Raw genomic sequence first — 25,709 nt, 5'->3', positions numbered from 1 at the left:
GCCGAAATAGAGCCGGGGGTTAGCATGGGTAACGAACACCTGGTAGGTTCACCTTGTTAATGACAACATAGAATTATCAATCGCATTATCCAACAATTGACTAAGACCACCGACCAAATCCTACTTCTAGACACCACAGCAAGCCCACCATGGTCCCTTCCTCTTCGAGACCCTTGCTCAGCTCCTTCCCCCGCCTCGCCGAGATATGGATAGACGCCCAGCCAAAGCCAATGAGCCAGCTGGGAAGCCACGCACCTCGACTCTGTTTTTCCAAGCATACATAATGGATTGATGATGTTACCTTATTGCATGCTTCCCTATCTTTCTAGCGCAATCGAGGACAAAAGACCCAGTCAGGGTCATCACTCTATCTTCTCTGAGCTCTGCAGGAAACCCGAGGCCAGACTCTGCAGAACAATCTACTCCCAACCATTCGAGTCAAGAACGATAAGCGCCCATTTCATGCAATTGCATATTTCCCTTCTCCCGGACTAGGGTCTCCCCTCTTTCTAATGATTATTGATAAGCTTAACTTACCTTTCGAAACTCATTCGGGGTTAGCAGACGCGCTAGTGCTGGGTTCCTTCTGGGTCTCAAAGACAAAGACAGCGTCGCTGATGGTTGTTTATGACGTTGATGGATCATCGTGTGTTTGTCCCTTTCAGCCTTTGGCATGCTAACTCAGTAGTTGGCTGACCTCGATGGTCCGAAACTGGCGCGAGCTGTGAGCCATCGTCTTCGTCAAGGTTTGGAATCCAGTGGCGTTTAGGACAAAGATACCCCATGTTCCTCCACCACTGAGTCAAGTACAGTCCTATTTCGCCGTCTACTTTCATGCGGTATCGGAGAATTTCCGGGCTGATCAAGCTAGGACCATCGTTCACAGGGTTACTGCTCTGTACTGTTGCTGGATTTCGCCTTCTGATCAGTTCGAAACAGGGTAAGGATCGCCGGCAATCTGAATCAAGACAAAGGATTCTTTAATTCCAACCAAAAGACCAAATGGAGACACTGAATTAACCGAGTATACTTCCTGCCGACACTACTCCCCCCGATAAAGGTAATTTTTGACGATCACAGCACGGGTCATCCTGCAACAACAACAATACCAGCAGCATATTCTACGTATTACTGCTACACAGAAAGCAAAGCCCCCCAAACATCTTTCCGGTCTCTCCGGTTCTACACGCGTGCGTTGGGCGTGGGGGAGGGATATGGGGAAACCCAAGAAAGAAAACGCAAGCAAGTGGCGACCGTACCTCCCCCCGGAGAGCGGAAAGGAGAAGAAACTCCTTGGCCTTGTAAGGTATCCGACGGTGGAGACAACAGACTGACAGACTGGGCTCTGTTGATCTCTATCACGCAGTACTATACCCTTTCCCTCCTTGCCCCCCCCACACTATTCCGATGCAATATCCCTCCTGCAGTGAGCCGGCAACATCCCCACTCCTCGAGACGGAGGTGTACAGTACTCAGCGGACTTCCGGACCATAACCGCCCTCTCTACTATACCTATCGTAAACTACTCTTTCCCTGAATCTGGTTCCCTCGGCCCTTCTTCAGGATGCAATTGGCACGCCTGTCCAGTATTCTCAAGAAGAAAGAGGGGTGGGGGTCAAGCCAAGGAGAGGGGCAACTGCACGGTAATCGTTAGTCTGATCTGCACGTAACTCCCTGTACCCACCGCGATAGACACTCATCGTGAGTGAGTGTGTGAGTGAGTGAGTGAGTGTGTTTTCCTCCTGACTTGATTGTTCAGGCGCGTACTTCAGCTCTTTCAATCTTTCAGACACTATCCGTCTGTATGCCCAGAAAGATGACGAATGCATGGACTAGAGAAGGGGTGTAGTAGGGGAAAAAAACAGCGTTCCATTTTCTGAGACAAGGAACAATAACTCCCACCAAAAGCCGCCGGTCGGTGTTCCTCGGAAATGTATACTAGTATGTATGTATGGTAAATCAACAAACATGGTTCTTAAACATGAATTACCTATCCAGTAGGATGAGGCTTACTTGGTGCGGTGCGTGTACTCCGTCCGGCCGGTAGTGTAGTGTAGAGTAGTGTAGTGTAGTGTAGCTTCAGATGGTAGGTCATAGAAATGGCGGAAATGCGCAGGATTTAGTTCCTTTGGTTCATGCTCAGATGTAGTTGGTGCTGTTATCTAATCTATTGGTTTCTAGCTAGCTAGCCTCGAGAAAAGAAATCTATAGGCTGGGGGGGTGGCCGGGGGTTGAAAGTTGATTTCATGGTGCATGAGTTGCATGGGTGCATGGTGCCCCCCCTCTACCCCTTCTTTCTAACTACTTACTCATTCTCTCTAAGTGAGTCCCCACTTCCTGTCTTCCTCCCCGCGGGCCCCGCTGGGTGTCATTTCGTCGTCGCAAATTCAGACGCCGAACAAAACCCCGAAAGCAAAAAGAAATTGACATGAAATAAAATAAACAAGCCATTGCATCCGGATATAGTATAGCGCCTAGCAAAAAAGGGGAAAGAGAGAAACGAATTTGCAAAATCACAAACTGGGAGGGAAAGACATGGAAGGCATACTTCCGGCTCATGCCGCCGCCGGCAAGTCGTTGTTGGCCCTGATGCAGGCTAGGATCATCCGGGTGATGGACGGCAACGATGACATACTGCCACCACTGCCCATTTCGTCCAGGATCAACCACTGCTGCAGCGTCCGCGGTTGGGGAGGCATAGCGCCGCTCAGGAGGTTCCCCGTCCAGGGCCGCAGGGACTGCGCGCGTGCGATCATCCACTCTTCCTCGCTGCGCGCCAGCCACATCTCTTCCGGCGCCGGTAGGGGCAGTTGCAGTAGTGTTTCAGTTTGGAAGAGGGGGTAAGATTTGACCACTCCCCCGGCTGAAAGAGACTGACCATGAAGATGATGTGTTCGGGTCGCCAGCGTGTGGATGATGTGCACGAAATAGATGTTTCGGCGCAGGGATTCGCCGAACTTCCAGCGCGTCCAGTCGGTTTCTTCCTCGTGAGAGGCCTGGAGAAGACCCCCGTACACAACACATAGGCGCTGGACCAGCTGGGAAGAACGTGTTAGGTCAGCACGCGACACTCTGGCTAGTCGGTTGTGGGAAATGTCAAGGATTCTCAAGTGTACACACCTTCCTAATAGATTTAAGAACGGGAATTGCTGCAACCACCCCCGGTCCGTGGTTGCCAGGGTCAAGGCCCTGCCTTACACTAGCCACATTGGGTAGACGGGTATCGTCAATCAAATCGAGTATCTGGTAGATGCAGAGGGTGTGGAGGGGAGTAATGCAGCTCTCCATCCCACGGCGGAAATGGTCGAAATCGCCGGCGCCGCCGTGGGCCATCTCGTAAGATTCCGCACAGGTGACATAAGCTGACAGAGTAGCCAGCGTGTTTTCCGGAGGCTCTTTCAGCGTTTGCATGGCTTGAGCATGCAACTCGGGATGTAAAAACGGGGAAATCAGCTTCTGCTGCAGTGCAACCCCAGGACATTCTCTCAGCAGGCTGACCATTTCCTGTATCACATCACTGGCACTACTACTGGAGGAAATGTTCCCTTTGGACATAAAACCCTGGCCGAAAAGATTGCCAGACACTGCCTCGGGATATGCAGTCAGAGGCAAGATCTCATCCTCATCGTAAGTCGAGAATCCCTCGCTCCAAGCATATTCTGTATAGGCAGAAGAAAGGGATGCCATCGTAAACCCATTGTTCAGCGAATACGTGTCACTCGAAAATGTTGCTGGCGTCGGCGGCATCATGGCCGCAGGTGATGATGCGGTGGTTCCATGCTGCGAATGATATTGCAACTGTGATTGGTGACCAAAGTAGTCATCGATGAGGCCAGGCAGGTGGTCATTCATCTGATAAGCGTCGGGCTGCGCAGACACATAATCAGGGCCAGAAGATGCTTCGTAGGGCCAGTGACTTTGCGTCGGATACAGGGAGCCGTCAGTGTGGCTGTGAGTCAAAAAGTCCACATTGGTAGAAGTGGCAGGGCTCCAAGGAGACCTCGAAGTGTCATCGGGATTGGATGAGGTTTCCTGAGGAGGTGCTGACAGCGCCCACGGCCCATTCTCGGGAGCCAGAGTCAGCGGGATATAGAGAGAGGCGAGGGGTGAAGTGGTGGCCTGGTCAGGGGTTTCTTGAGGCACGACAGACTCGGATGCTGTTACAGGAACGCAGGATGCTGGATAAACGCAGGGCCTTCGACTTTGTAGACACCGACTGCAGGACGGTCGAGTCATAGAACAACGCAACTTCTTCTGAGCACAGGCATCACAAGACTTCCGCTTCGACTGACGTTCCTGACCAATATTCTTGATGCATCGACGTCGGTGTCTATCCCGCAAATCGCCTGCCATGCTATCAGTCTGAATACTTCGGATACCATTCCGCCTGTTCGTCACAGTGGGGCAGAAGACAAAGGAGCACAACTTGAACGATAGAGATAGGGGGAGAAGAGAAGGGTGGCCTACGTCGACTGTATGTCTTGTTGCAGATTCCGCAGCGGAAATCCCCGTCAGCTGTAGGCTGTGAAGAGGGTGGCGGGAAGCATTGAGTGCTATTCAGTTGTCTGTGCTCGTTCTCTTGGTTGGGAGTCATGCTTCAAGGAGAAATGAGGTGCTTGGGGATCTAGCCTAGCGCAGGTAGTGGTGGGGGCGATGGGTCAACAAGTGTTGCAGTGATATATCAGCGATGTCAAGTGGGGAGATTAGCTGATTTAAAGCCAACAGTGGTCATGTCCTGAAGAAGTGTGTAGAAAGGTTATCTGTCGCAATTCAGAAGGACCCTCTGAGGGAGGACAGGTGAATAAAGTATCGTCAGTCTGAGATCTCTCTTGGCAGACTAGAGAGGACTATGCCGATTAGTCAATTGTCTCTCTCGTCTTATCCGGCGAAACTTGTTGAAGCAGAAGCGAATGGATGGAAGGATTGCAATCCCTTCTTTTGCATGTCTTGCACATGCAAGGATAAGAAAAGATACCATCATCCGGACCACTGACGATACGGAAACCGTCCGAAACCCTAGTGAGGTAATTCCAGTTGAGGATTTTAATTATCCCAAATAAAGTCTGGCTGCCTTAGGGACCATCGAGGGGAGAAGAGATTGGTGGGGGGGGGGGGGGGGGGGGGGGGTGGCCTTAGGCCCAGGGGAAGTCAGAAGGCAGATTGAAGTCAGTGGATGAATGAATGAAGGAACGAACGAGGAGACTGTGTGAGTGCCTCAGTGCCTCAGTGCCTCAGTGCCTTAGCGCCTTAGCCTTGTGCGTGCTGAGGATAGGCGAGGCGAACCGCAAATGGCGCGACAGCTGCTATACATCCTTTCGATCTGATATTGCTCTAGGCTGCGGGTGATTGTCCCTCGTAAGGGGGTCTCTGCTCCAATCAATCAGTCTCCGTGTCCGACTCGGGTTCCTTTTTTACCAAGAGACTTAGTCTACTATGTAAGATAAGTCTTGGGAGGAAGTCCTCCGACTCGACTCAATGTACTCGAAGTACTCACGGATGCAGAAACGCCACCCCGACCGGGGATCGTCCCTGCCCAGGCCTGACTAGACTAGAAGTCTTAGTCGTCATGTCTCTCATCAGACAGTGGCAGTCAGTTTAGCAGTTGCTGTTATAGGATGGCTTTTCTATCGAATAAGGTTAGTTCAAGTTCCAGCCTGCCAATTTGCGTACTTTTCGAGGCCACCATGTACAGTACGGAGACTGTACTCTAACAATAATGGTGACAATAATAATTACAGTCAGTAAAGGAATCCGACTGGCAAAGGAAGCTAATGCTCCCACTAACCACATAGCGCTTCCTGCGGGAGCATCCATTGGTTTTGACGCTGGATCCATTCTTCATCTCCTTTGGATTGGATTAATTCAATTTAATTCAATTCAATCAACCTTGTTGGACTGCAATCCTGTTAGCTCACCTCCGTTTCAGGTTTTACCGTTGGTCACGGCGTATTTGTACTATCCCCCTGGCCCCTGCTGGTACTTGACGAACCTGAATCATTCAGGCCAGAACCCGGCACTGCGCTGTCAGTGGCATGGAGGCCCACCAAGCTAATCCACTGCATGGTTATTTCCCCGAACTTTGAGCAGATAACTCTGGTCATCGAGGTGGATGCGTCGATGGAAACGTGGCTTCGAGCAGGCAGTACGGGGTAGTAGGAAATGATCACCGATGAGACACTGTAGCACAGCAGAACTCCTTCATCGGCTGCACCGATAGGATTTTCGAGCCATCTGACTTACATGAACCCTGCGTAAGCCACATATACGAGGCTTATCCCTGAACGCACTCTCGCAAACCCCTGATTGGTGGGCAATGTTCAGGGTTTGTGTGGAAAAGATCAAGAGCCTCACACATGCACCGTGATTAGCCAGAATTGAAAACGTCATCCGTACTGCATCTTCGCTTAAATTAACCTTGGGAGTATATGTCACTGCAACAACACACACACACACTGTACACGATTTCTCTCTTGAAGAGGTAAACAGACAGTCAAAGTTGGATGGCCAGCCTGGAGGATCGGCGGCTGCCTTGCGAGATTTCAAGGTTAATTCTCTCACCTGCCATTGCTGGCTTAGTGGTCTTGCTAAATCCCCAATTATAGGTTTCCGAGATCCAGAGCCCGCAGCCACCAAAGTACGGCGTTAACCGACTAAAGGATAACATCTTACCTCAGCACTTGCATCCACGCGAGAGAATCAGAAATCAACGTTTACCCACGCGACGTCGATCTTCAGGCTCAATGCGGATTAGATACCTTGCATCTATTCACGGTTAGGGGCCGAAACCGTCTATAAGTCATGCCATCCGGTATTGTCATACTGCGTTGTCGCATGGCCGGCCTTGGTGATATCGAACTGACTCGAATAGCCAGGCGTTTCCTCTTCCATGGAAATCCGACACCTGGCACAATTATCTTCCAACAGCCAGAGAATGTCCGGCAATCAAGATGTAGAATTTAATGGAAGTCGAGCTCAGTCAAACTGGATCTGTGAGCTCCGCGGACTATGGCTGGCTCAGGATTTACCCAATGAGGTGCTGTACGTGTACTTCGGCTCACCCCTGCGTTTCATTCAGATCATATACCGGTACTTTTGGGATGTGAAAGCGGTCCTTCTAACATGGAGAACCCACCTTTTGCTCGGTGGGGAACAATGCCTCCGCATTTGTCGATGATCATGTCCGACAAAGCCTTCCGAAGTAGTTTCGGCCGGCCACAGGAGTAGTGCTGGATCCAACCTGCATTGCAGTTAGTGGATACCTCCAGCAGCAGCGAGTCTACAGCAAGGCTATGGACTAGTGTATGTGCTGAAGCATGTTAAAGTTAGAATAAGTCCGCACGCGCAGACCCCCCGCACTCACTTGCAACTGCAAGAGAGCTAAAAGCAGAATGGATCAGTTTATCCCATCAATGAGTATCAGTGCTGAGCTGAAGAGACGGATTTTGTCTGCGGTGCACTCCGAGGTCTGCATGCTTTCTAGCGCCAAATGAATTCAGGCTTTGGTCTATACCTGAAAGAGTCATTGAAGAATATCCTGTGCAGGTTAGCCAGACAGCCCAACCCGAATACGTTGGTCTGGTGTTCATTCTTCTTAAGTGCCGAGATCGGTAGCAAACATTCTGCGACAATCCGCCAAGTAAGGCCAACAATCAACGTCATGGCCATGGCTTGAAACTTGAATACTATCCACCTAATTGTCACTCGGCTGAAATTGCTGGCCATTATACCGAATCCAAGGGGTGTTAGAAAACCATCCAGTAGGAAGACAATAGGAAAAGCTACCCGTCATGGCCCAAATCAGATGTGATTATGGCGTCTCCCTAATCATACGCTAGACTGGGGGTTTCGTGGCTTGGATACTACTCACTGCGGCCTGAAACAAATTCGAATGTCATCCTCGACGGCTCCACCGCAATGATACTCAGTAGATGCAACTCGATACTGCTTTGCTCGGCAATTCCGGGACTGAGGCAATGCATGTTTCTGTCGATATTCTTCATCAGAATCGAGCATATTCCATTAGACCATCGAAGTTGATTAAGTCCGTGAGTTACCCAATAGGAGGCATGGACTAGAATTAGCCAAGGACTTTGTTGTCTAGATTCCAACATTGACCGCGCCTTGGTGGAGTGCCCGCGGACTTTCACATTCCGAATCCGCGATAATCACTTTTGGAGGGGCAGGTCTAGGCAAAGACGAGGGGGTTTGAGCTCCAGAAAACACAACAATCATTATACACCTCTTATTGGTTCGGGATAGCCTTCAAGCCACCCTCTTTTCTTTTTCATTTTTTCACTTTTTTCTTTGCTTTTGCCGAGCGGTTGCACGCACCGGAATGAAGAGTTGTACGGGAGAACGTCGAGGCTGCACACTGGTATGTGCCTGGAGATGGAACGGAGGCTAATTAAAATCCGCGAAGTGAAGCAGACTTTTCCGTTCAATGCCGGAAAGCTTACCCCCAGGTACTAGTTGCCTCATATTGTTTTTTTTTTTTTTTTTTTTTTTTTTTTTTTTTTTTGTGTCGCATTACACCAAGGGATCCCGTAGGTGTCTAGACTGTGAATATAGTCCTTAACATGCCCCACCGGCTGAAATATTACTGCCGTAGTGTTGTCCAAGTGCATGGCCAGCGCCAGCGTCAGTGTTGGTGGCGCTTCGAGAAATAGGCGCCAGGACCACTTGGTGCCAGGTAGGCGGTCCTTCTTCCCAATGTAGAAGAGAGCATCACATTTCCAAGAGGAGTAACTAAATTGCCATAAATTCGTCAATTTAGTGCTCGATCTGTCTGGTGGGGGTCAAGCCGAAATTGTTTCGTTCGGGTGGATAGGTCGCGGCCAGAGATGCCTCATAACGCTTACTCTGCATGAGCACCACTCGTAGTTGATCTAAGGTGCGCGTAGGGGTAAGCCATCGGCGACCAGCTCAGTTCTCAGGCCGTCTTTAAGCGGCCTCATAGCCTCGATAACGACCTTGATTGAAGGACTTTGTAGATAGAAGGGCTTGATCTGACCAATGCCGCGCACTCGATTGAGCAATACCAGAAGCGATAAAGCCACGGCTGCACGTCCGCATGTCTCAAGTGAATACCCAGCATTTCTCACTCCCCTCGGGAGACAGACCGGGTAATACTGGTGGCATCGGGAGCTTGGTTCTCAGTCTGTTGATCCTCCTGAGCAGCAAGTCGATCAAAGTCAATGAGGAGAAAGCCAAGATTTAGTGTCCATTGGCAGGTAGAGGAAACAGGCTGCTGCTGTTTTCTTTGCCGTTCAAGGCACAACGTGGGCCTGGGCATGAGTAGTCCGGCGGACCCTGCGGCACAGACCGTCAGATGAGAAGTACAATAGAGTTCTTATGCCACCTTGAAGACCCTTGTCTGTCTCACCTACCAGCGAGACTGCCAAGTCTAAGTGGCCACATTTCGGCTTCAGCTGGCGTAATCATCTGCCTTCTCATTATACAGTGAAGGGAAGAATGGTGCTCATCCAAAGCCTTGGGTGACATCTGTCGACCTTGGCGACAAAAAGTCGAGGAGAAGTCACAGCACACCACCTTGGTAGCGAGCTGATCGTTATCTGGTAACTGCAAATAATTGGTGAACAATTGAAATGACACTGATTATTGACAGATAGTGACTCCGATCCACGGACCCCGATTGTGCAAAAGATGGGTTGCTGTGCTCCGCGTGGGTGAGATGAGATGAGAAGGGAGGAGAGGAGAGGAGAGGAAATGATGAGCAGCCTGGAGCCTGGTGGAGCCCAACTGGAAATGAGCTTCTCCTACCGAAATGGGAGAGGAGAGATAGAACCTCCTTGAAGGCTACTCTTACAGTGAGCTGAGCTGACTTACTTACCCGCCGCAACAATAAGCTGCCCCCCCCCCCCCCCCCGACTGCGGAATGATTGTCGGCACTTGCAACCAGCCAGACATTTACTATACAATCAAGATTCAAAGGGCTTCTCCTAACTCTTTCCTGATTTGAACACTTGTATTCAGACTCTTGAGGAGCTTTATGTGGTTCCGGTCAGGAGAGGTCAAGCTGTGGAAGGGGCGGCGAAAAGTGTCTTTGGCCCGACCAGCAACCTAGTCCCCCTGGCGAAGCATCCAACAATCCTGCAGTCACTTGGCAAGAGTATGATATTTCGAAGTCCTCTGCAAGCTAATTAGAGGTAAGATAGCGAATCTCGGTGTTTGTGGCTAGTAGGGTCCAATGTCCTGAGTGCAGCCTGGGTGCAGAATATTCATTATGAGCTCAAACTTGAAGCGTCGGTCATTCTGGCTTGACCCATGGTCGCCTCTGAAGCAGCGCAGGCCATACCAAGCTCCATTATCATCAGTCTCGTGCTGGACTGTTGTACTTGACTGCCTCAACCTTCTACACGCCACTTCCCACAATATTAGCAGATGCTGCCTGTTCGTTCGTTGTACATCCTTGTTGTTGAACACAGAATCCTTCCACCCTACTGGCGAAGAGGAATAGTCTCTGCGCCAGAATACACGCACAAGCCTTGGCTCAAGGAAGGCTCGATGACAGAGTGCTCATCATCGAAATTGACTAGGATGGACATGTACTATATTTCCTCACGTCCAGACTCTGCGATGAAGTTGCAGCTTGCCCCGATCACAAATGGCCATCTGCATCTGATCTCACGACTATAGACTATACCCACCGAAGTCAGCAACCTTCGGCTACCCAACGATTGTATCTCATCCCGAGTTTTATGCTGGTTTTGATTGGACCTGTCACTTTCTGCGCAAGACCCGACCACGCTGTCAAGAGCATACGACACAACATTTTGGCTCCTGGATGTGTTTTTGTCGCTATGCTCGTGGACCACTGGTCATCACAAGCTCAGACCCATTGAAAGACACTTACAAAAGGCACGGAGTATTCAGCATGGGTCTTCTTGGGATCTTGTGGCACATACTAAACAGAACTGGGCCCAATGGTACGCTGCAACGAAGACACCACCCAGCGTTATCCCGCGGTCGCTATTCAAGACCACATGAATGCTCGTTAGACCGGTGACATATTCAGCGAGCTAGGACATTTATTCGTTAGCCTTTGATGTGCTACGATATGTGGCGGTACGGAGATCTCGGAACGCATCCTCGGTTCGAGGTCCGGCTTTGATCGGTGATGGGCGCTGGCCGCATATGTCATTAATGCAATCGCATGGCTGATAACATGGAACAAGTCAATAGTCTGGCTGGATGCAGGAGAGCGGGTCAAAAAGTAATCTTATTTGGCATAACCCGGTGCGATTGGGTACTATCCAAGGAATTGCAATGAGCCCTGGTCCTGTCTATGGATGACATCTCTTGAACGGTGAATGTCTCCGGTCTCTTTAAACATTGCCATTCGGCAAGGGAGCTGGGAAAGGGGCTATTGTCCTCAAATCTCATAGCTCTATGAATGCGACCTCGGATAATTCATACGAGACTTCATTCCCTTGAGAAACCTTCTGCTCTCGATGCTCTGTCGGCCTTGCCATCGACCATGATCTTTGAACCTCCATCGAGGGCCCCCGTGCCCCCTACTGATGTCCTCTCTTACACTTTCTCGGATCCCAGTTATGACAGAACTGTCCCAGTAAGAGTACCACCTATCATTCTACTCTTCGTCCGGATCTAATCTTGGCAGATCTATGTGGATGCCCATGAACCCTCTCGATCCATTTGCCACGACCAGGCCCGTCGCATCGTCCGTCAATTAATTGCTGGTCTTCATGCCTGGGGCGTGCGGAAGGGAGACTGCGTCAACATTCATTCCTTCAATGATGTACAGAAACCATTGCTTGCGCACTGCACACCACTTGAGCATGGCTGAGACTCCACTAGATTTACTACCCTATGCTCGTCCTCGCCATTGTCGGCATCGGAGGTATCTTCACAGGCTCTAACCCGGCTTATACACTTTTGGAGCTCAGGCACCATTTAAACACCGCGCAGGTTCGCTTTATTATCACCGAGTCTGAGCTCTTCGGTCCTATCCGAACAGCTGCGCGTGATCTGAACATTTCCTTATCACACGTGCGCATCTTCAACGCCAGGAGAGAAACAATTCCCGAGGGGACCGTATCCTGGACCGATCTGTTTGAGCATGGCGAAAAGGACTGGGAGCGTATTCACGATGGGTCCATAGCGGCTCAGACTACAGCTGTTCGGCTATTCAGCAGCGGAACAACAGGTCTGCCCAAGGCCACTGAAATCACTCACACAAATCTGATTGCGCAACATGAGCTCGTGTTCGAGTTGCATCGTCGACCATATTGGGTAGTTGGCCTTGTCCTGTACTACAACAAACGCGGTTCCAAAGTAACATAAGCATATTTGAAATAGGTTTCCCGCGTTGTGCCCACCCCTCTCTTCCACGCTGCTGCCGTACCTTCCACCCATTTTGGCAGCCTCAAGGCCGGTCACACCAACTACATCATGAGGCGTTTCGATCTCTTACTCTTGCTGGAAACTGTGGAGAAGTACCATGTGACCGACTTGGCGGTTGTTCCGCCCGTTGTCATCGCCATCATCATGAGTCCTTTGTCCTACAAGCGGAGGTACTTAAGGTCTATCCGGACGAGTTCGATCGGCGCTGCGCCCATTGACCAAGGAACACAGAGGCGGCTCCAAGCGTTGCTGGGTGAGGGGGCACCTTGCACGCAAGTCTGGGGAATGACGGAGACAAGTTGTATCGCAACCACGCTCCCGTACCCAGAGCAGGATTACACAGGATCTGTGGGTCGCCTGATTCCGAACCTGGAAGCTAAGTAGGCATTTTCTGACCTTCTCGAGTCGCCTCTTTCATTTATGGGACGCCATGGCTCACTTGTGCATAAACAGGTTGATAGACCACGCGGGAAACAACATCTCTGCATACAACGTTCGCGGCGAGATATGTGTCCGCGGTCCAACTGTAACACCAGGATACTTCAACAACTCCGTCGCGAACAAAGCATCCTTCGATGAAGACGGATGGTTTCACACTGGTGACATCGGATACTGTGAAGCGGGGACAGAGAAATGGTACATCGTGGATCGAGAGAAAGAGTTGATCAAGGTCCGTGGGTTCCAGGTAGCTCCGCTGGAGCTAGAAGCTGTGCTGATATCACATCCGCTCATTGTTGATGCGGCTGTCATTGGTATCAGGCATCTGGTCCCAGGGACGGAGTTGCCCCAAGCGTATGTAGTGCGACGACCAGGGGATGGAGATCGGCTCACAGAGGAAATTGTGAAGAGTTATCTCGCGCAGAGACTGGCGAGCTACAAGGCTTTGACGGGAGGAGTCAGATTTGTGGACGCGATACCCAAGAATGCGAGTGGGAAGATCTTGAAGAGGCTGTTAAGGGAACAGAGCCAGAAGTAGATCGAGGACGGCTGGAGACCGAGGTTGTAAGGGTGTGTGCTACAAGGATAGTACTTGATTCATATGAATCACAGTCATAAAATCCACTAAGCATTCACTCCAATCACCAAGTTGGAAAGAACAATTAAACCCCTCTGTATCCTCCTTCCGATAAAATACAAGAGCATTCCATTAGAAGCTCCGAGATTCACAAGTGAAAAAAGTACGGCTTTTAGGCGGTGTGGTTTTCTGCCACCATTTTACGTACCTGCCGCCCATAGCATCCCGGAGCAACCCACACTTTCTGCCGTGCCTCTCCGCTGCTGTGTGCCAGTCCCTGCAGTCACCTCGATTGTTGGAACTCCAAGAATACCATTTTGGCGTCTTTCTGGTGCTATCAATATGTTCTCTTTCAGGCGATACTCCTCAGGTGCATATATTGTCAGCACAACATGATTGCAAATCAGATCAAATGATATCATCAATCTACATCGGGTCAGACCGAAAGTGCCGATTTCGGCACTTTCGGATAGCTCCAGATGCTATATCATGAGCTCATCTGCCTCGGCACTGACCAACAAAAGCCACATATCGTCGCCATGATGAGTCTATGCAAACAGCAGTCCGCGCGACTGAGTCACAATCTAGCTCGTGGTCATCCCACGGTCGCAGTACTCTATCAAGCCCTCGAGCCACCTGTTATCAACGGTGCCCGCAAGCCTCGGAAGCCTGGTGGTAGAGTAACCCTTCCGCTCACTTTTCAAAAATTGAAACTGACAGTTTGTTGCAGGCTACCAAGACTCAGGCGCAGACATTGCTCACATGCTTCGTAAGCATGGTGTACGCGTCCTCACCCCCACAGTATCTCCGAACCCTTCAATGCAGGAAGGCTGGTGCTTCCCCGACACCGAAGAGGGCATCCTCTCCGCCGTCCAACAAGGTGCTACCCACCTCTGGGCCAATACGGTCTTGTTCTCTTCGCATCCGCTGCAGGTGTCGAAATCACTGACTTCCAACGACCCTCTTTATGTCGTCGGACAACCCCCGACGCTAGTGGAGGACTTTGACGACAAAGCCTATCTGAACGAGCAGCTCCGCAAGCACGGCTCCTTCACTCTCCCGCAGTCCTGGCTTATCCGCGCAACGGACAACACATCCTCCATTCTGGACTCGATCCCCCGCTATCCAGTCATCGGTAAACCCGTTCGTGGCCGCGGTAGCCACGGCGTGAAGCTTTGTCGCGATCGTGCAGAGCTTGAGGCCCATGTCAACACATTGGTGCAAGAATCCCCCGTGGTGCTGATCGAGGAATTCCTCACCGGCGAGGAGGCGACTGTTACGGTCATGCCGCCGTCTGCGGGTCATGATTCGCACTGGAGTCTCCCGCCGGTCACGCGATTCAATCATGTAGACGGGGTGGCGCCTTACAGTGGCGCGGTGGCTGTTACTGTCAATTCGCGCACAGTGTCTGCAGACGAGATGAAGGACGCATCTTATGGTTCTGTGATGCGGCAATGCGAGCAGATTGCGAAGTTGATCGGGGCCACCGCACCCCTACGTATCGATATCAGAAGGTTCCGCGAGGGATCCGAATTCGCCATTTTCGATATCAACATGAAGCCTGTATGTCTTTCTTATCTACTCTCCCAGGGCCAAAAGGTTAATCTGTGTGGTCTAGAACATGACTGGTCCTGGCCGTCCTGGCCGTGAAGATCAAGCCAGTCTCTGTGCCCTCGCTGCCGCTGCTATCGGATGGGATTACGGAACCCTCCTACAGCATATTCTCGAAGGCGCAGTATCACTGGAACAGTTCCGGAACTACAAGAACCCATTCTTGCGGTCCTAATATTGTGCAAGTATTGCCAGCCAGGTACGGGGTACCTCCGTCGCCTCGCCTCATTCCTTAACCTTTACTTCGTTTACCGTTTGCGACTCTTTTTCTCCTTCCGTTTCTTTCTCTTTCTTGACAGCAACCATCCGTTTGCTCAAATCATCCCATCGATAAACCGCCCCGTCGCCCACATTATACCTATAATAATTATTTGTACCACCCGGTACCACCGCCTTCCGAAACGTGATATTGATTCTCCCCTGGTTCCCCTGCGCCCCCTTCCGCTTCGGAATACTATGCAACCAGTTGGCCTGTGTCTCGCCCCTCATGACGATCATGTCCCCGGAGTTGAGTGGGAATTTGAGCGGCTTCCCTGCGTCAACATCGCTCCCGGCCACGGGTTTATGCTTGAGCATGAAGTCCCGCTGCCCACCGAGCGAGATGGACGCGATCGTGGGGTTCGGCCCCAGGAACCGCTCATCGTCCGAGTGGTATGAGATGCTGTCATCGCCCGTGGCGTAGTAGTTCACCAGGCAGAAGTTGTAATGTGTTCCGTCGGCGGTGGCAGCCTCGACGGCCTGGCGGAGGACATCGAGACACGGCGGGATGGGCCGCGGGGGATGGTTGTACTTGGCTTTGTCTTTGAGAGTGGTTGGCGGGGCGCGGGTGCGGGACTCTACGAGGGTGAGTGTGGAAGTCTGGGTTTGAGTCGACTCGGACGAGGCGTTGCCGTCGCCAATAGGCTTCGGAGGCTTCGGATTGGTCGTCGCGATATCCTGCGAACCCGGGATGAAAATGCTTGTCTCGTCCACGCCGAAGACGGTCGTGTAACGCGGCGTGTTGATGAGTGTCTCCGCTGGGCCGCGGCGGATGGTGTACTGCACGCGATAGAAGGGGAGCTCATTCCGGAGGAACTTGAACAGATCGCGCGCGATCGGCGACGGGATGAACGGCTGGAAATACAGCAGGTCGAGGTGCGGCTGGTTGTTGATGGCTTGCGGGGGCCGGACGCGCTCAAGATTGGCGATCGGCTTGAAGATATGCGAGGGGAGGTTGCGAATGGGCATGGGGTAGTTTGAGTGGTGCGTGCTCACGACGGGGGTTGGAGATGGCGAGGACGGTGAAGTAGCTTCCGGGTCGGGTTTGGGCTTCTTCGACGGGATGGGTTGGAAGAAGGAATTGATTCGTTTAGACATTGTAAAACTCGCAATGGGAACTCCGCTTCGTCAATTGAGTTGCGTCCGACTATAGCTGTACAGAAAGGTGAAGAACTAGAAGATTGAGCTCGAAGCTCGAGGCGCGAAGGCGCGAAGAAAGAATCGTGTAGGTGAGTGATGTCATTGTTTCCAGCTATTGTGGATCGGATCGATCCGAATCGTCTCTAGTAAGGAACTGCGCGGGTCTAGACTGTACACTCTTTTTCTGCGTTGAAGTATATGGAGTAGCTTTCTTTTCTGGGTATGTTCTCTTCTGCCTCGTTCTCTTTCAACATCACGTTCATTCTCATAGCATGTTGAAGCGATTGATTCTACCGAGTACTCCGTAGCAGATTGGTTTGACGATCCTGCGTGATGCGGGAGAGGATCTGCAAACAGTTCACCCTTGCAGCTTGAGAAGGTCAAGTGGCAGATGATCGCATATTACTTATAATGATACTACTCTGTAGGAAGGCGTTGAGTCCTCTTGCGTTATACGCATGTAGGCAGTTCCCGGCTGGAGGTGTATGCGCAGAAATGCGCCTGAGTTAGCAATAGAGTTGCTGAACATCGTACCCGCCAGCATGCTACGAGAGTATATACAATAGTCATAATGCATGAGCCCGTATCAAAAATATTGAGTAGTATCTGAGCGGGATACTCAGTTCATCTGCATGTAGGGAGTAATTTTTTATTGCCTCCATTCATGATGCACGGGGGCGTAAAAGGTGATCTTCATCCCGTGTACATTTTGATTCAGCATCCATGATGGCCAACCACAGTTAGTTAACAAATCGCATACTTTCTCATTCATCTCCCTGGTGAGGATCCTGAGACGCCTTTCGCTTGGTCCCCGCCCTGCCGAACATAGCGTCGAGCTTCGTTTGCCCCTTCTCATGCTTCTCAACCTTGACTTTCTCCGACGCCAGCACCGGAGGCAGTCCCTGGACGCGCTGCTTCGCATCCTCCAGCAGCTCGACCTCTCTCTCCCGCTGCTTCTTCACGGTCGGAACAGACCACGAGTTCGATGAGGCCGACTTATACGCGAGCTTGTACTTGGAGCCGGTCAGATGGGTCTCGTAGGTCTTCGCATCGACTTTCTTGACGTGCTGCTCAGGGTAAGCAATGCCACTGCTGATCTTCTACACGCCCCAAACACAAGGAGCCCTCTCACAGGCATACCTGATGTCCGATGATCAACCAGTGATACTCCGTCCCCACCGGTGCACCGCTTCCCTCCGGCGCTCTTTTTGCACGTCGCTTGTTCGTGTGGTAGTCGATGCGCCAGAGGTCCGGCTCCTTTTTCGTCTCCTTCCACGTTCCCTCGTCGTACTTCCAGGTATGCGAGCCCCCAACCACCATCCCGGAATACACGTGGCCGTTGAACGACTTGAGCGCGTTGTAGCCTGCTCCGCTTCCGCCTGCGTATCCCGCCTCATGCATGGCCAGCTGTTTGTCAGTGCTCCCTGTCTCCTCGGGCATCTCGTCTTCATCCGCAACGTCCGACGTCACTGAGTCATGGTCTCTAGTCTGACGTTCTGTGGCTCCCCCGCCGCCTGACGCAGGGTCTGCCACGCCATGGGCGTCATCTGCGACTGCAGCATCCTGTTCGGATCGAGGCGGAGAAGGTAGCTTCTGTGACGACCGGGTATTTGTTTTGACGCGCTTGTTCGGCATGTCGCTTACTGGTGGAACATCATAAAAGAATGACGGATGTTCGATAGCTACTAGGTGCTGTACCTAATAGAGATCGTGAGGGAGGAAATGGGGGAGGAAGGAAAGTAAGTAACTAGGAGCCATGACGTCACAGGTAGCACATGCCGCGAGAGGAGAACTTCGACGGGTTGAACGGTTGTTGTTGACCTCAATCCAATCTATCTTCTGTACCACTAACCTTTTTTCTTTTCCCTTGATGGCAACAAGCTTCCTTTTTCATTCAACATTCCACCTACCTACTTATGACTCGACGTCAATCCGTTGCTAAGAATAGCCCCCGTGATCTGTCCAAGAGCTTGCGAAGCTCTTACGTTGCGCGATGAGCCGTTTCGAGGCAGTACACCTGCAATCTGCTGATCTGAAAGTTGCCCCCGCGCTGGGCATTGGTTGGACACTGGTTGAATGCGAAGGGAAATAATGGAGTTGGGACACGTCTCCCACTCTACGGTGTGCGTGGATTATCTATGATCGCCAGCCCCAGTCAAGCCACAGTTCATCAATGAAAATTGCAGCCACAGATTGACAACGTCATGTCCTATTCTGATGAGAGTGAGTGAGTCAGTCAGTCAGCGGGTGAGGATAAGTTGTTGCCTCGAGAACTACGGAGTACACTTGCGTTTATGGCCATTCGGGACGGGCGGGAAGAACCGGTGGGTGGAGTCCTCCTCACAATCCCATGATTTATACCTGCACTTTTTCTTCTCTACACCTGACAGTCGGTCACCCGATGACGATCATTCTTCTTTTCCTTCTCTCTTTGTTCTTTACTCGCCGTGCTTGAACCTTTGCACATCCCGAAGGAGGGGCACTCACTGTGGCCCAAGGCAACGGACCAACCCCCTTCCATCCCACGCATCCATCAGCATCATCGGCTTCAATCAGCACCAATATCTCCCTTTTACACACCTCCCTTTCAGGATGACGGACGAACCGCTTTTCCTCTCACAGAACGTTCCCCGCTTATACTCACGTATCCTCATCAATCACAGGGTCCGCCAACCCATCAGATTATTATGCTTGCGCGGCGGAAGTGGATGTCGCTGCCCTTGCTCTGGCTGATGCGCCACCATACCAGTCCCAACAGTTGATCCCCATCCATGATCACCAACCCCCGCTTGTCCCGGTACAATGACCTATTGGGGAGGCGGGAAAAGCGCGGAATAATCGACATACCATCCAAGGGTTGATGGGTCCTACCGTAGAGGACTCCTATTCATATAAATGTATTCATTCTTTTCCCGGGACGTCAGCGGCGCCTCGCGCCCTTTATCCGCCAGACATAGATATCTTTCTGACCGAACCCCCTCCCCCTCCGGTGCAAAAACCATACTGCTTCGACATCCCTGTCTGGCGCATAGCTGAAACTGTAACCAACGAATCGGCATTCTCGACTACTGCAACATCCGTGCCTTTCTCATCTCCCGTCTCGTTGCTTTTTCTCTAGGGGTTTCTCTTTATCCTCAGACATCCTTTACCCCTCGATTCTTTTTAAGGGTCCTCCCTCCTCTCCACCTGGAGAGGCTACACGGAAACCATCTCCGTTCAGACCTTCTTTCCAGCCCTCCTACTTTTTTTTTTTTCTCACACTCATTTTCTTACTCGACCGTGAGGATCTGAATTTTTGGTCAATATCTGCATGCACGTACCTCTATGATCGACCGCTTTCCCCATATTTGAATAAAGTTCTCTCCGCGTCCCTCGTGACCACGCACACGACCTCCGCCCCCAGCCGACTAAGAGCGAAGTAAAAGAGGTCAAAAAGCAAGCCTTCCCAATTCTCGAAACACGACCGAGGCAATTCTTTTTCCCCTGGATCATCTTCCAAAGACAAAACTCCCAAACACACTCTTCTACCCATTCACACTACAATTAAACACATACACACACAATATGCGCGACATGCCATCCCGGTTCATCGAGATCCTTGACCCCAGCGATGGCCACCCTCGCATTTCCGACTCCGACGTGCGACTTGAAGATGTCCTCGCCGACCACGAAGCCTTCGTCACCCGACCGCGATCATCTACACAGTCTTCTTCAAAAGCCAGTATAGACAAGGATCGCATGGAGCGGGACAATATGTCCTCGCCAGGGCAGCGGTGGAAACGCCTTAGCAACATCCTTGTCCCTAATCGACGCGCCTCCACCTGAAGGACACACCGTCCACACCACAATTCGATTTACGGGCGTTTCAATCATCAGCGACAATGACTTCAGCGACGAGCGGTCCCGGAGACCCTCACTTACACGTATAACAACCCCACTTTACCCTCCTTACGATCTCCACCATGCTACAACACATCAATATGCTTCTGTACATGGCAACACAAACAATCACGCGACGAATCACTATACGAGACAAGACGAGACGAACCCTTTCTTCTATTCTACTTCTCGAGTTCATGCTTCGGAGTTTGGTATTTAGACATGGAGTAGATGCCACTACAATTTTTTCTTTTATTTCAGGGATGGGACTTCTGGTTCTGGGTTTCACTTTAGCGCAGGAGTAGGCCAACACAATTAGGGGTGTTTCTTTTGGGTGAAATCTTATATTTCTACAAGCTGATGGATGAAGCATGGCTAAAACAATTTACAAAACTTGGATTTGAATTTCGAAACTCCCACCGCATGAACAATCATATCCTGTTCCTTGCCTCTGGTTCCTTGGTTCGGTGGTTTGCATTGTCCATGTGACAACCACCACGAAGTTCAGCTCCTTTTCATTTGCCTTCATCTATAAGACCCGACTCATCATCACCATGACCATCAGCAAGAATTGAATGATGCCCAAACTCCTTCGCCCCAACCCCCCAAATCCAATTCCCCACCCACCCATCCGTTGCCCCAACCACCCCCCCCGGCGATGCGCCGGGATCCCAAGCGGTGAGGCCAGGAAGCCAGTCGACTAGTGAACAACATACCCCAAAACAGATCTACTACGTATTCCACAAACCGACTAAGTTCAGTAACGGGTTTTGTTCAAGTTGGTCCCTGCGTGACGGACTGCAGTCTAGACTACTGTACGTCCTGTCTCCGGGGAGTGGATACCACTGACATCATTGTTTGCCGACTTGTTCGAGTATTGTTGCCCCGGGCTCGTTCGTGCCTAGTGATCGTGTAGGCTAACGTTCGTCCGTTCCTCGCCCGTTTCCGAGATGTGGTTCGGGTTCGGGGCAATCGCAATGCTGGGCCGGATTGAGGCGACTGCGACTAACTATGTGATGGGCCATGGATGATGGGGTCATCGTTGGTTGGGGAGGTGGTCGGTCGGTTGGGACATGCCGTTGTTTTTCTTTTTGCTATAACGGGAGTGAGCGCAGTGAGTGACTGGGTGTGTTAATGAAAATGATCTTCAGTCGCGTCGCAGGCCGCTCGATTCTTGCTGAGTAAATCTGAATAACGTGGTCGCTGATCCATGGCTGACTAGTCGGTCGGAACAATGGCTTTGTTTTTCGGGGGTTTTGGGGGGTAGGGGGTTAGGGGGGTAGGGGGGTGTTCTAGACCTTCCACTAGCGAGCTACTCAGTAGGAGTAAAATACTGAGCGTGGTTAGAGGCTGGTGAACAATGGCGCCGAACTCAATTGTCTGGGTGTCTGGGACTCTGGGGGCGCCGGGGGGCGCTAACACTACCGTGGATTTACTCGCGGATCGGCGCCTGTTTTTTTGGAACAAACTCCGCATTTCCCTCTCGCTTATTTCTCTCAATGGTTCGTGGTTTTGCTGGTACGGGGAATAATTCTGGGTGATCGGATGATCGGATGATCGGGAGGATGGAAGAAAAATAGAAGGCGGGTTGGTTTGTCTTGGCTCTGTTCGACTCGGTAGGTATTCAGGGCGAGGGTTTAGGTTGAGCACACGTGGGGAATTGTCGTCTTCTACTGTGTCTTCTTCAATTCCCGACCGACGATCGCATTGGTTTTAGGATTGCTTTGATTTGTTTGCTATGTTCTGGCTGGCGATCCTAAAGTTTGGTTGGATGATCTTCATCCTACATGCACATCTACATATGGCACAACCGTTGCCTCTCCGATAAGCCCGTTGTCCACTGTTCCGGGCAAGCCTCCATAGGCTCTGAAGACATCCGTCGGATGAATGCCGCCTGTCCAGAGCTCAGCAAAAATGGAGCGGAGGTAGTTCCACATCACGGACGGAACCTCTACAGTGATGTCGTTGGTGCCGGCGTGAAGGTACGGACTGATGTGGATCTTCGGGGCCTGGTAGTCGAAGGGCGGGACGCGGTGTCCGTTCACGTAGACCCGCGCCCCGTTGGTGGCTTTCGGTAGAAGGAGGTATGCGCCTGAGGCAGATGCTGAAGGCGACCAGGCCAGGCTGTGGGTGTAGTAGCCTATTCCAGAGGCGTTGGCGATGGCAGGAATGTCGCGCCAAGAGACAAGGGAAGTGAGCTTGTGGGTGGTGTTGTGTTTGAGCGCAATGGTGGAGGCATCGCCGATATTGAGAGGGTGGTCCCAATGCTCGACGGTGAGACTCCAGTTAGAAAGAGTGATGCTTGGGGCGACGGTGCGGTTGGTGAGCTGCGTGATGGTTTTGCCGTTGGAGAGTGGCAGTGATGTCTCTGCCAGGCTGCTGGATGAGACGTGCAGATGAAGGCTCCCTGCTTGACTGTACTCATGCCCGATGATTGAAGCGGGAATTTCGGTGGTACGGAGCGACGTCGCAGACGTCGTGGTATTCCCGAAGACCAGTATGGCGGTCTGGTTTGCAGCGAAAGAGAAGGGGATCACTGTGCGGCCAAATTTCTGCTGATATGCCAAAATCGGCCTCTCTTCGCCAGTCCAGGGATCTAGTGAGTAGGGCTGTTTGGTGGTTGCGACACTTACCGTGCCAGCAGACTTGACCAGGTCCGAGAGGATGAAAAGATACTCTGTGCCGTCGCTGTCGGATCTCCAGGTCGAATACCAGGTCCTATCTGCCTGCACTTTGACCCTGGGCGAGATTCCCAAAGCTGAGAGCTTGCTAGCTACTTGACCAGCAGCGACTGTATAGACATTCTGGGTTGCCTGCAGAGAGGCCAGCCCTGCCCGAGCGGCAGTCTCAGTCCCATCTTCTGTGAAGTAGATGTTGGGCAGTCCACCTGATAAGATCACCGGAAGACCTGCACGGGCATAATCTTTGATATAGCCGATCGCATCAAGAGTGAGGTTACTCGGCCCTGGGATAATCATGGCGCAAAGTTCGGGGCCATCCGGTGCCAGTGATCCATTCTTGACATAGGCTCGAGGCAAGGCGAAGTTCTCGGGTGACAAGTAGGCATAGGTGTAACCTTCTCCGGTCAGAACGTAAAATCCACGAAAGTGGGAGCGAAGACACATACCATTTCCGATCAGATCAGCCTGGTTATAGACAGTGCCCAAATACGGATCAGATGCGGAGTCCTTGCTGTAGACGACCAAGTCAACTTTGGGGATACCCTTGCGCTGAGAATACTGTAACCTCGCAATGTGGTTCAAGGCTTCCGAGAATCCGTGGTTCCAGTATGGCTGCTTCTCAGAGTATGATTCCGAAAACAGATAGAAGAACGCTGTATAGCCTGGCCATGTCGTATTGTAGTAGTTTCCAGAGTAGGATTGCCCATGCAACACGACCTGATTGACGCCCCCTGCAGCCGCTCGATTGACTTGCCACAGAAGCTCTGTAATCGTATGGCTATATGCTTCTGTCGGGACAGCGCCCAACTCGTTCGAGATGACTTTCTTTCCTGCTAAGATCGCAGGACCAGAGAATTGTCGATAACTGTCAACATTGTTCTGGTGCTGCAAGCTCTCGCACTCCGGTGCATTGACATATGGGACACTAGCCAACACATCAACAGGTAGGTTGTAGGCAACCTGAGATGAATATTGTAGGTTCATTGCGTTGGTCCAGTTTGTGTAATGCTCCACGTAGGCCCGGTATCCCTCCATCAGAGCGCCACGGAAGTCATTCACATATCCCTTTCCTTGGTCTGGAGTGTCTAGCAGGCACTCTACTGAGCCTGGTGCAGCATTCTGAATGCCAATGTTGTTGTTGCCAAACATGAACAGTGGTAGAAAACGCTTCAGGTCATAGCCATACTTGTCATAAAAGACTTTCGGCAGTGATGGCGTCCACGATATGTTCGAAGTCGCCTCGATACTGTCCTCCCAGCCTGTCGACTTATGAGCTATGTTCGTTCCTCGGTGTGGCAGAAATGCTTACCATAGTTACCAACCTCGGACAGAAGCTCCTTGACCTCAGCGTCCTCGAGCAAATAGTCATCCCAGAATTTGGTGACTACCTGTGCTCCCTTCGCACTGAAGTGATCGACAATGTAGGATCCATTGTCAAAGATTGTCCCGGTCATGTTTGAGCTGACTGGGAGATTTTGGGTGTGTGTCAGGTACTGGTAGAATGCAAAAAGCAGATAAGTTTCGCCGTGAGACGAAGGGAGCTTCAGACGAACGGTGCCTTCCGATGATACATTGTCTGTCCAGTCCTGTAGTGTTGCATTCTTGAGCACGTATTGCATATGATCCTCCACTGCCACAGTGTAGAAAGTCGTAACGGTCTGGCCTGCGATGTTCCGAGCAGAAAGGACCTGAGCCGTAACAAGTGCCACCAAATCGCCTGTATCCCAGCCTGGAAGCCTGCCATCATAAGATCCGTTCGGAGGGATAGCAACTGCGTAGGGGGCCTTGTGGTATTCAAGTCCCAGGAGTCAGTATGAACCAACATCCCTGGATGCACTTTCTGTCACATACCAGATCCCACTGAAGCCCCTCATCATCATACCGTGCAGGCACTCCCTGGCCCTGGTTAGGACCAAGGGGAAAGTCCATGGCAAGGCCGGCCTCTTTGTGAGCCTCGAGAGCAGCTTTGAACATTTTGAGGTACGCTGGGGTGCCGAAGCCGTAAATCACCCAATCCGCTCCTGATACCTCGGAGCCATAAGCGTAGAATGGGAGGAACTCAACACCACCAGCACCTAGAGCGCCAGCATCTTTGATATTCTGTTGGACGAGTCCGGGGTCAACGCTGGCATCCGGCAGCCAGTAGCGGAAACGAGGACGTGCGCGAGATGCTGGATTCTGAAACGAGCCGAGGTCGTCATAAGGTCCGGTCGTCTTGTGAGCGAATGCAATGCTCTGTCGCGAGAGCAGCGCGGTAATCAGAAGCGAGGTCAAGCGCATTTTGATCAATGTCGAGCTGTGATTGCACACTGTGCTGGTGCTGATCAGCTTTCATCATGAATATTTCTCGACTTTATACCTCAGTTCCATCACGGCTCTCTATCAGGTTCAAGGCTCGGTTGACCCTATCCCGAGATGCTCATTGTGACCCTGCATGTTCGGACAAGCCGGACTGAAACATGTCATGTATGAATACTTGAAAAAAAGAAAGACATAGGCAGGTTCAGGATCAGCGAACACAGGCTCAGCACAGCAAGAAACCATTGGCACACTGCAGGAAGTCTGCGTGAGCTAGAGTGTTGACGCGATCACAGTTTAGGAAAGAAATACGGGAGCAGTCGTATCCGGGCCCAACTAGACGCTGAGTTGAGACCCGAACGGCAGGCATCGATGCTGAAGAGTTTCCTATAGGACTAGTGTTGGATTTCTCCGCATTGCCGCCCAGCGAAAGACCCTGCCTG

The 25,709-nt window shown here is 51.5% G+C and overlaps 7 protein-coding genes across 7 annotated transcripts; 3 read left to right on the top strand and 4 right to left on the bottom strand.

Moving 5' to 3' along the window:
- Window positions 1–2,493: 2,493 nt before the first annotated feature.
- BO86DRAFT_84459 (uncharacterized protein) lies at window positions 2,494–4,887 on the bottom strand. The gene is made up of 3 exons (XM_025677733.1): window positions 4,468–4,887; window positions 3,121–4,346; window positions 2,494–3,038 (listed from the first exon to the last, which is right to left on the bottom strand). The coding sequence occupies exons 1-3, from the start codon at window positions 4,592–4,594 to the stop codon at window positions 2,556–2,558; spliced, it is 1,836 nt and encodes a 611-aa protein (XP_025528101.1). The 5' UTR covers window positions 4,595–4,887; the 3' UTR covers window positions 2,494–2,555.
- A 6,610-nt stretch (window positions 4,888–11,497) lies between these two features.
- On the top strand, window positions 11,498–13,360 carry BO86DRAFT_312091 (acyl--CoA ligase; the record flags this gene model as incomplete). The annotated part of the gene is made up of 5 exons (XM_025667938.1): window positions 11,498–11,590; window positions 11,642–11,779; window positions 11,839–12,276; window positions 12,340–12,764; window positions 12,838–13,360. The coding sequence occupies 5 exons, from the start codon at window positions 11,498–11,500 to the stop codon at window positions 13,358–13,360; spliced, it is 1,617 nt and encodes a 538-aa protein (XP_025528100.1).
- A 581-nt stretch (window positions 13,361–13,941) lies between these two features.
- On the top strand, window positions 13,942–15,185 carry BO86DRAFT_399162 (glutathione synthetase ATP-binding domain-like protein; the record flags this gene model as incomplete). The annotated part of the gene is made up of 3 exons (XM_025673606.1): window positions 13,942–14,074; window positions 14,130–14,962; window positions 15,018–15,185. 3 exons carry the CDS (start codon window positions 13,942–13,944, stop codon window positions 15,183–15,185), a joined length of 1,134 nt encoding a protein of 377 aa, XP_025528099.1.
- Window positions 15,186–15,194: 9 nt separating this feature from the next.
- BO86DRAFT_388927 (alpha-ketoglutarate-dependent dioxygenase AlkB family protein) lies at window positions 15,195–16,424 on the bottom strand. The gene has a single exon (XM_025671991.1). The coding sequence runs from the start codon at window positions 16,364–16,366 to the stop codon at window positions 15,236–15,238; it is 1,131 nt and encodes a 376-aa protein (XP_025528098.1). The 5' UTR covers window positions 16,367–16,424; the 3' UTR covers window positions 15,195–15,235.
- Window positions 16,425–17,172: 748 nt separating this feature from the next.
- Window positions 17,173–18,043, bottom strand: BO86DRAFT_418634 (uncharacterized protein; the record flags this gene model as incomplete). Its single annotated transcript, XM_025675084.1, has 2 exons — window positions 17,173–17,475; window positions 17,549–18,043. The coding sequence occupies 2 exons, from the start codon at window positions 18,041–18,043 to the stop codon at window positions 17,173–17,175; spliced, it is 798 nt and encodes a 265-aa protein (XP_025528097.1).
- Window positions 18,044–19,719: 1,676 nt separating this feature from the next.
- On the top strand, window positions 19,720–20,277 carry BO86DRAFT_84243 (uncharacterized protein). Its single transcript, XM_025677731.1, has one exon. The coding sequence runs from the start codon at window positions 19,973–19,975 to the stop codon at window positions 20,231–20,233; it is 261 nt and encodes an 86-aa protein (XP_025528096.1). The 5' UTR covers window positions 19,720–19,972; the 3' UTR covers window positions 20,234–20,277.
- A 1,788-nt stretch (window positions 20,278–22,065) lies between these two features.
- Window positions 22,066–25,248, bottom strand: BO86DRAFT_361441 (uncharacterized protein; the record flags this gene model as incomplete). The annotated part of the gene is made up of 4 exons (XM_025669863.1): window positions 22,066–23,366; window positions 23,415–24,227; window positions 24,278–24,752; window positions 24,820–25,248. 4 exons carry the CDS (start codon window positions 25,246–25,248, stop codon window positions 22,066–22,068), a joined length of 3,018 nt encoding a protein of 1,005 aa, XP_025528095.1.
- Between the last annotated feature and the right edge of the window lie 461 nt (window positions 25,249–25,709).

The sequence above is a fragment of the Aspergillus japonicus genome (genome assembly GCF_003184785.1).
Source record: "Aspergillus japonicus CBS 114.51 unplaced genomic scaffold BO86scaffold_21, whole genome shotgun sequence".
Classification (NCBI taxonomy): Eukaryota; Fungi; Ascomycota; class Eurotiomycetes; order Eurotiales; family Aspergillaceae; genus Aspergillus; species Aspergillus japonicus.
The sequence above is the reverse complement of the archived record's forward strand: the minus strand, read 5'-3'. Positions and strand labels throughout refer to the sequence as shown.